This window comes from Ceratotherium simum, chromosome 29 (genome assembly GCF_057802395.1).
Source record: "Ceratotherium simum simum isolate JZ-2026a chromosome 29, ASM5780239v1, whole genome shotgun sequence".
NCBI classification, from domain to species: domain Eukaryota; kingdom Metazoa; phylum Chordata; class Mammalia; order Perissodactyla; family Rhinocerotidae; genus Ceratotherium; species Ceratotherium simum.
In genome coordinates, this window is record NC_141928.1 from 12,975,336 (window position 1) to 12,985,257 (window position 9,922).

Here is a 9,922-nt window from a genome sequence, read left to right on the forward strand (position 1 = left end):
CCTGGCTTTTTAAAAAAAAATTTAATCCAAGGGCTGTGTGTTCTTCCGCAAATTGCTGAATGTCTGAGTCTTGTTTTCCGTCCTAAAAGACGTGTTGTGATTAAAAGCCAATTAAAAATACATATGGAATGGCTTTCGAAATTTCAAAGGGAACTAAATAAATTTCTCTTACGGCGTAGAACCGGACCTATACGGTGTAGCTTTTCGTTCAAATTAAACAGAAAACAAACGGAAGCGTATTAATATTGCCGAGGTGTTTTGTCCCCAAGTAGGACCCGTCACTTCTCCCTCGGTCGCCGGGAGAGGCTTCTTCCCATTGGGCAGCGTGTGTCCACCCTGACGCAGGAAGGCCGCCTCATTGGCCCGCGCAGCCGGGACTCCCGCGGCTTTTCTCTTAGTGATCAAGGCGCCGACCCACTTCTCTCCCTCCAGCCGAGCGCTCCCTTTCTTCCGAGGTGCCCGGCGCTGCCAGCCCGAAGGAGTCCGGACTGAGTTTGGCGGGGTAACTGCTCTGAGGTCAGCGGAGAGATGCGGCGGGCCTGGAAGACGGGTGGGAGGTGGTGGAACAGGGTAGTCGGCGAGCCTGGGTAAGAGAGCCTTGTCTGCGTGCCCTCGCCCCGCGACGGTCTCCACAGTTCTGCCCCGCGTCCTTCGCTGGCCCGGCCTCCACCGGGCTCCACCAAAGGTTCTGCTCGCCCCTCCGCCGCCCTTCCGCTGGCACCGCCCTCAGCAGCCCCGCCTCCTCCGCGAGCCCTTCCGCGGGCCCCGCCCTCACCGCGCTCCGCTCAGCTGCCCCGCCTCCTCCGCGGGCCCCGCCCTCACCGCGCTCCCCCCAGCAGCCCCGCCTCCTCCGCAAACTCCTCCGCTGTCCCCGCCCTCACCGCGCTCCCCTCTGCGGCCCCGCCTCCTCCGCAAACCCCCCCCGCCTGCCCCGCCCTCGCCGCGCTCCCCTCCGCGGGCCCCGCCCTCACCGCGCTCCGCTCAGCTGCCCCGCCTCCTCCGCGGGCCCCGCCCTCACCGCGCTCCCCAGCAGCCCCGCCTCCTCCGCAAACTCCTCCGCTGTCCCCGCCCTCACCGCGCTCCCCTCTGCGGCCCCGCCTCCTCCGCAAACCCCCCCGCCTGCCCCGCCCTCGCCGCGCTCCCCTCCGCGGGCCCCGCCCTCGCCGCGCTCCCCTCCGCGGGCCCCGCCCTCGCCGCGCTCCCCTCCGCTGGCCCCGCCCTCACCGCGCTCCCCTCTTCTGGTCCAGTCTCCTCCTCTCCGCGGGCCCCGCCCTCGCCGCGCTCCCCTCAGCTGCTCCCGTCATCGCCGCGCTCCCCTCAACGGGCCCCGCCTGCTTCTCTCCGCTGGCCCGGACCTTGCCTCATCCCGCTCAGCGGCCCCGCCCTCACTGGGCACACCTCCACCCAGTCACTCTCCCCACTCTGCACTCCCTTGGCCCCCCCACCCCCTTTGAAGTTTGGTTCTTCCTCGCTCCTGATACCTGCGTTTTGCTCTCAACGCTGCCTCTTTTGCACCCCTCTCCCCATCTGACTGCCAGGGTCCCCAGATTTCCACACTGATCCAGGCTGTCTGTGGGCTTAGCAAATGGTGCAGAGGCCTTGTGCTGTGCATTGCAGATCCCTGCTTTCAAGAGCTCTGTGCCCCGTGGGAGAGTCAATTTGTAACAGTATAACCATCCATCCAAACCCTCAGTGTGCTGACTGGGAGGTTGAAGGCAAGAGACAGGCAGTGATTGACTTAAGACAGTGACTTAGCATCATACTCTTGATGCTGCTTTTAGAGTTTTTCCTGAAGATTCTTACCAAGTTTTTCAATTACTAGCAGTCTTGATAGGAAAACCTAAAAGTAGATAAAACCTCCAGTCGTTAAGTGGATTCCTCCAAGCCAACACACTAGCACAGTGTCCATTATTCAGAAGACAGTGTGACTCATACCTTCAGTCTCTTGGAGTCAGGCATCCCTGGGTCTGATCCCAGCTCCACTATTTGCTGTAAAGCTTGGCAGAGAAACTTTCATCATCTGAGTTTCAGTTTTACCTTCTGTAGAAAGAGCGCGATAAACCTTATCACACAGAGTCATGGTACAGATTTGCTGAGATCTTGTTTATGAAAAAGATCACTTTTAGGGTCCTGTAAAATAGTAGGATCCAGCACAAGTGAACCCCTTCCCTTCAGATTCATGTATCTCTGATTCAGACCAGCAAAGAGCCATCAGTTGCCCTCTCCCAGGCACCATGACAACCCTGGATGATAAGTTGCTGGGGGAGAAGCTGCAGTACTATTACAGCAGCAGTGAGGATGAGGACAGCGACCGCGAGGACAAGGACGGAGGCAGAGGTGCCCTGGCTGGCAGTTCGATGCCTGCGGATGCTGAGTTGGCAGGCGAAGGCATCTCAGTTAACACAGGTACTGGAAATCCCTGAGCTCTGGGAACAGGTTTAAAAATGTCCATTAAATAGGTATCAGTTAGAAGTCTCCTGATCACTTCTCTCTAGTTCCAGTCTCACTTCCTGAGATAACCACTTCACTGTGCCTGCTTCCAGCCATTCACTGCACAGTACAGAGATGTGTGTGTAGCAACATGGTCATAACACAGACTGGCCCGTATTTGAATTCAGCTGCTCAAATGAGTGGTTGTTTGGTATCACATAGTCATAAGTGTGAGTATATTAGTAGTATAAATTCCTAGAAATGGCATATTTACACTTTTTATTTTAGTAATTCCAAATTGCTGTCAGTTGAGGTGGCACTGGTTTATAGCTTAAGCAGCATATATTTCCCCATGCACTACCCTCCTACTGTGTTATCAAACTTTTTGATCTTTGCCATCCTCATGGATGACAAATTGCAACTCGTTGTAGTTTTATTTTCTGTCTTTTTAAGAGTGATGTTGTACCTCTTTTCATAACTTTAAGAGATGTTTTCATAGCCTTTGTTCATTTTTTCAATTATGGGGTTGGTCTTTTTCTTCTTATGGAGCTATGTATTAAAGTAATTAAGCTGTGGTATGAATTGCAAATATTTCTACCAGTTTGTTGTCTTTTGACTTTATGTTCTTTTCCTGGCAGAAAATTTTCATTTTTATGTACTTGAAAGCTTTATTTTATAGTTTCATAGTTTTGTTTCTTACCTAAAAGGCTTTTCTTCACTCCAGGGTTAAAAAAAGACACTCTCCTGTGTTTTCTTAGTATTTTTATGATTTCATCTTTTTCCTTTTTACACTTAAATATTGATTCATCTGAAATTCATTTGATGCAAGGTATGTGGTAGGGCTCCCACTTAATTTTTTTCATATTGCTACCCAGTTGTTTCAATGCCATTTATTGAATAAGCCATCTTTTCTCCATTGCTTTGAAATGTCAGTTTTATCATATACTGAATTTCTGTTTATATTTGTGTCTTTAGCTGTAGTTTGTAGTCTCTTCCATTGATTTGTCTTTTACTGTGCTATATCACACTGTTTTTAATTATTGTGTTATTTTTTAGTATCTAGTAGGGCTGGTCCCCTCTCAATACTCTTCTATGTCATTCTTTTCCTAAGTTTTACTGTCTTATTTTTCCAAAGCAAATTTAGGAGCATGCACACATGTCTGTAATCACATATTTTCATTGGGAATGCATTAAATATATGGATTAGTTAGGGATAATTGGCACCCTTGTGATGTTGGGTCTTCCTAGTCAGGAATATGGTATTGCTTTTCCATTTATTCAGGTATTTCTTACTGTTTTTTGGTAGCATTTTAAAATTTTCTTCATATAGATTTTTATGTTTTTTTCTGTGGTAACGAATGACCTCAAAATCTCACTGGCTGATGATGACAAAAGTTTCTCTCTCCGTCATGTTACTCGCTGCCTGTGTGGGTCAGCAGCAGCTCTGCTTCTGTTTCACGTGTCCTCTCATTCTAGGAACTAGGCTGAAGGAGCATCCCTGTTTGGGACATGTCATTTTCATGACCAAGTGTAGCGAGCAAGAAAGGGCTGTTGGAAACATGTAATGGTTCATAAATCTTTTGCTCAGAATCCATTGGCCAAAGCAAGTCACGTGACCAAACCTAACATCAGTGGGCTGGGGATACATGTACTCATCCCACAGGAGGTGCTACAAGTCACATGGCAAGGGGCAGGGATATATAGCATGAGGGCAGGAAGGTTTGGGGCTAGCTTGAAAAACAGAACTACCTGCCACGATCTTATAAAAATTCAGATAACACAGAAGTGTAGGAAGAAAAAAGTGAAAGTTCTCTCACCAGTCCCCTTAGATCCCACTACCTAGAGACAACCACTGTCAATAGTTTACGTGTCCTTCTAGCTCTTTTTCTGTGAACATACAAATGTACACGCACATATATAAATATCTATAAATGTTTATACATACACATACAGTTCTTTTTCTAAAAATCGAAAGATCATACTGTGATATTGTTCTGCATTTTGTTCTTTTTTTTGACCGAATATATTTGAACATCTGTCTTGGTAGGAAACAGCTACCTTGTTCTTTCTAAGGGTTGCTTTATTTTCCTTTGAGTAGATGAAACATAATTTATTTAACACATCTCCTACTTTTGGGCCTTAGCTTGGTCCTTTAGTTATTGCAAACGGTGCTGCAGTGTACATCCTTGTGTGGAGACCACGATGCCCTGTGAGCATCTCTGTGCAGTTGGTGGAGCAGGCTTTAGACAGGTGTGAGCTGGTCCATAATTCCTTGCCCATTCTTCTTGGTCACCTCCATGGTCACCCCCAACTCAGGTCCGAAAGGTGTGATCAATGACTGGCGCCGCTTCAAACAGTTGGAGACAGAGCAAAGGGAGGAGCAGTGCCGGGAGATGGAGAGGCTGATCAAGAAGCTGTCAATGACCTGCAGGTCCCATCTGGACGAAGAGGAGGAGCAGCAGAAACAGAGGGACCTCCAGGAGAAGATCAGTGGGAAGGTAATTAGCAGCACTGGGCTTTTCTCAGAAGCTGTCCTGGCTGCTGGAACTGGGGTTAGTGGCTCAAGAGGTGTAGGGTGTTGGGTTTGGCCTCCAAGAAGCTGTGCAGGGCAGGGGAAAGTATAGAGTCATGTCATAACTTGGACACACTTGTCTTTGAATCTTAGCTCTGCCACTAGTGACCATGGGGATGCCTCTTCCACTCATCTGACAAATCAGATGCATCTGATTTGTCATTGGTTACATGAGGTCAATATCCTTACCTCACAGGGCTTTGTGGGTACAGTGCCCATCACAGTGCCTGGCCCATTGAAAGTGCTCAGTAAATGTGAGTTTTCTGTCCTTTATTGAGGTCTTACCTTGGGCCACAAATTACTCTCTTAGGTTGGTGGTATTATCCCCATTTTACAGATGACAAAACTGATCCATAGAGAGGGGAGGGGACTTGCTCAGGGTCATGCAACTAGTAAATGCTAGTAAGAGCTAGAATTCTAAGCCAGATTTTCCTACTTTTTCTGTAATGCTGCTCTGTCTCACTTGAAGCCAATTCATGAGAATTTATTCTAATGAGGCAATACAATAGAAGCAAATGGACACTCTGGAAGATATTTGGGACTAGGTCCCTGACTCTCTCTTACCTTCCCCAGTTAAAAGGACCCTCTATTTCCTCACGGCTAAATGTTGCGGAGTGCATGAGATCATTTGGCTATGGCCCAAAGCAGCTCTTGGCTGGAAATACTAGCCAGGATCAGAGAGCAGATAAGAGGATTAAGTGAGGAGTCGTTCACCTTGACCAGGAGGATGATTTCCGGGCATTAGACTCAAGCAAAAATCGTAATAGGTCAGAAAGAGCCTTTCTAGTAGGCTGAGGTGGAGTGGCAAGCTCTGAGATGGGAAGAAAATTGGGCATGAGAAGTAAAACAGTGAATTCAGAATGGTGCCTGCTATGATGCAGTAACATCTATTTTGATCTAGTGTGGTCCCTCAGCCTCCACCCTCCGTTCTGTGCCAGGTTACACAAAGCTAGGCTTTATTACAGGAGCAGGGATGTTTTGCTGCACCGGGGCAGGAGAAGGAAGATGCTTTTGTCACTTAAGCTGGCTGCAGGGCAATGTGCCCACTGCTCATAGTGCTTTCTCATGTGAGGTGAGAGACCGGACGAAGCGACACATCACATGGTCACATGGGCGGTCTTGAGAGAGACTGTCTGTGTCCTGCTGAGTTGTCTGCAGTAGAACAGAACTGGGAACTGTCTGAATGCCAGAAATAGGGGAGTGGTTTAGCAAAATGTGGCACATTATGTATAATTTTATAAAAAAATATTTGGAAACATGAAATATTTATGATATAATAATACTGAGTGGCAAAAGCAGGTTATAGCTTAATTGGCACACCCACAACTGCTGTTATAAAAGCAAAAACAATTTCAGCATGTGACTGGTAATAAAAAGAAAACTACACTTTTAGAGAGTGTGTGTGACTGTGTGTTGTGTATGTGTGTGTGGAGGTGCAGGGCAGGGATTATGAGTGTTCGGTTTTTTTTTGTGAGGAAGATCAGCCCTGAGCTAACATCTGTTGCCAGTCCACCTCTTTTTGCTGAGGAAGATTGGCCCTGGGCTAACATCAGTGCCCATCTTCTTCTACTTTGTATGGGACGCCGCCACAGCATGGCTTGGCAAACAGTGCGTCGGTGCGCGCCTGGGATCTGAACCTGTGAACCCTGGCCTGCCTCAGCGGAGTGTGCGCACTTAACTGGTGCGCCACCAGGCTGGCCCCATGAGTGTTCTTTTTAAAGTTCCTTAATGTCCTGTTGTCTTTTCAACAAAAACCAAACAGTGGGTAAAATAATTAATCCATTATCAAGACTGACAAAAAGAAAAAAGCTCATAAAGTGATATTAACTGATGCCAGATTGAGAGGCAATGTGATGCAGTAGTTGAAAAGCCTGGGTTTTTGAAAAATCTAATTTGAATCTTGGTCTTACACTTGTTATCTGTGTGAACTTGTGCAAATAATTTCAAGTCTTGGAACCTCATTTGTAAAGTGGCGGTAATAAAAGTCCCTTCCTGAGCGCTGAACATGGTGCCTCGTGTATCTTAAATGTGCAGTACGTATTGACTGTTATCACAGGTGTTTGGTTTGTGCTGCTTGTGCTCACTTGCTGGTCCTCCTGCAGATGACTCTGAAGGAGTTTGCCATGATGAATGAGGACCAAGACGATGAAGAGTTTCTACAGCAGTACCGGAAGCAGAGAATGGAGGAGATGCGGCAGCAGCTTCACAAGGGGCCCCAATTCAAGCAGGTTTTTGAGATCCCCAGTGGAGAAGGGTTTTTAGACATGATTGATAAAGAACAGAAAAGCACCCCCATCATGGTCCATATTTATGAGGACGGCATTCCAGGGACCGAAGCCATGAATGGGTGCATGATCTGCCTTGCTGCGGAGTACCCAGCTGTCAAATTCTGCCGGGTGAGGAGCTCAGTTATTGGGGCCAGCAGTCGGTTCACCAGGAATGCCCTTCCTGCCCTGCTGATCTACAAGGGGGGCGAATTGATTGGCAATTTTGTTCGAGTCACTGACCAGCTGGGGGAAGATTTCTTTGCCGTGGACCTTGAAGCTTTTCTACAGGATTTTGGTTTGCTCCCAGAAAAGGAAGTCTTGGTGCTGACGTCCGTGCGTAGCTCTGCCACCTGTCACAGTGAGGACAGCGATTTGGAAATAGACTGAACTGATGATCTAGTAGCATAGATTTCTCATTGTTTGGGCTGGAAGACACATGTCTGGGTGTTATTTTTCTTCCTTCCTGTGTCTTCTGGCTTTTCAGCTGTTCTTTGTAGTGTGTCTTATAAGTAAAGTCAAGAAATTCTTAGATTAAATCAGAGTCCTGAATCACCTTGTGGCTAGCAATAAAGTAACTTAAAATTGTATAAACAGGAAGCCAGGCTTTTGAACTGTTTACTTAAGATTCTCTAGCAGAACGTCTCTGTTATTGTTTCCAGTCAATATTTACATAGCATCCTAAAGACAGTGTCCTGGAGATTGTCTTCAGATGATCTCAGAGGTCTCTGTCAGGTCTGGGAGTATAATTCTGTAGTTAGTGTGTTATTTGCAACATAAATAGTGCATTTCCTTCATCAAATGATTGCAAATTATATTTACTTGTAATCAGACCCATAGTTCTAGAAGGCAGTTGACACTTGTTTCCCTTAGACCCTGTTCTCTACAAGGGTCCTGTTTAAAGGTTCCAGATAATGTGGGTTTGCCCCATCAAGAGGGGTGACCTCTGTTGCTGGAGTCAGTGTCCCGCTCAAGCGTTATTAACTCTAGAAACGGAGGAAGGATCAATGCTGACTGCCCTCTTGACACTGGAAGACCAGATGGACTTAAAAAGTAGAGCTGGGTTGGAGCTGGAAAAGCTTTTTTAAAGGAGCATCTTTCAATAAGATGCTCCTGCTCATCTCTTTATCTCTCCTTTATTTAACAAGGTAACTTTTTTGTTTAATGTAGCTTTTTTAAAACCTTTTTTTTGGCCTATTGGAAAAGTAACTAATACTCAATAGAGGAAAATTTGCCAAAATAACAGAAGCAAAAATAAGGAAGTTAGAATAATCTCTAATCCTACCACCCAAGGGTAAAACACTATTAATATTTTGGTATGTTTCCTTCCAAGGTGTTTTCTTTGTATACATACATATTTTGTTTGTTTTTAAACAAAACAATGGGATCATTCTGAGCATACTGTTTTATAGTATGGTCAGCTAATATGTCAAACTTTTTTTATGTTATTAAATAATCTTTTACAACATTTTTTAAATGGCTATTGGCATTTCATCGTGTAGATGTGCTGTAATTTGCTTGGTGGTTGTCTCTTAAAAAGAAAAACAGCAAAGACTTTTTATTACAAAAGTAATAGATGTCCATTGTAGAAAATGTAATAAAAATTAAGCTAAAAAGAGATTTAAAAAGCTCTGTAATTCCACCGACCGAAAATAATCCCCGTTATCATTTTTACAGGTATCTTTCTAGTCTTTTTTTTTTTTCTATTTCTATTTGTATTCATAATAATGATTGTCATTTGAGTTTTTTCCTCTTGTTTTTTTACACGAAAAATGTACCTTCTAGGTTTAGGAAAAATGTAACCTGGAATTAAATCTTAGCTTTAAAGTTCAGTTTGGTTTTCCTGGCTATTCAGGAATTGAGTAACTGTTATAGTTAATCAGCAAAAAGAAAGTGCATGGTTTTTCTCATTTAAAAAGCTCATTATAGAAAGTGTGGAAAGTACGGAAAATTATTAGAAGTAGAGACAACTGTTGTCAATGGTCCTGTTTATTTCCTTCTTGTCTTTTTTCAGTGTTTTTAATAACATAGAGAGCTTATTGAATTTAGTTCTGTGTTCTGTTTTATTTAATATTATAAATACTTTGACATAAAAATTCTAAATAAATAATTTTTAATGGCTTCATAATATTCCCTCATTTGGATATACCATAATTTATTTAACTAGTCCCTTATTCTTGGATATTTACATTCCCAGTTTTTTGCTAAAACACTTAGCATCTTTGTATTGTGGGCTATATTTTGGATCCTTCTCTTTGTATAGATTTCTAGAAGAGGAATTATTGGGTGGATGGGCAGGAACATTTTTTTTTCCCCCAAAGCCCCAGTAGATAGTTGTATGTCATAGCTGCACATCCTTCTAGTTGCTGTATGTGGGATGCGGCCTCAGCATGGCTGGAGAAGTGGTGCATCAGTGCACGCCCGGGATCAGAACCCGGTCCGCCAGTAGCGGAGCCCGCACACTTAACCGCTAAGCCACGGGGCCGGCCCCTGGGCAGGAACATTTTATAAACAGTTTTTAGAAACCATCTTCTGTGCTCATTGGAAATGGAAATCTATTACGCACTTGCAGAACCTTGCTTTGCATCTCAAGAATGGAAATTCTAGAATAAAAAGAACAGACATAGAATGGGGAAATCCTAAAGTGTTAAATCTC

At 45.1% G+C, this 9,922-nt stretch overlaps 1 protein-coding gene across 3 annotated transcripts; it reads left to right on the forward strand.

Moving 5' to 3' along the window:
• The first annotated feature begins 362 nt into the window (after positions 1–362).
• PDCL (phosducin like) lies at positions 363–9,390 on the forward strand. 3 transcript variants are annotated; one of them, XM_087419147.1, is made up of 4 exons: positions 363–516; positions 2,197–2,406; positions 4,747–4,928; positions 7,105–9,390. In XM_087419147.1, the coding sequence occupies exons 2-4, from the start codon at positions 2,235–2,237 to the stop codon at positions 7,654–7,656; spliced, it is 906 nt and encodes a 301-aa protein (XP_087275273.1). In that variant the 5' UTR covers positions 363–516; positions 2,197–2,234; the 3' UTR covers positions 7,657–9,390. The 3 variants fall into 3 exon arrangements, with proteins under 3 accessions (XP_087275273.1, XP_004423482.1, XP_087275272.1); XM_004423425.3 differs by having other exon boundaries at positions 371–516; positions 2,230–2,406; XM_087419146.1 differs by having other exon boundaries at positions 372–516; positions 2,176–2,406.
• Positions 9,391–9,922: the final 532 nt, after the last annotated feature.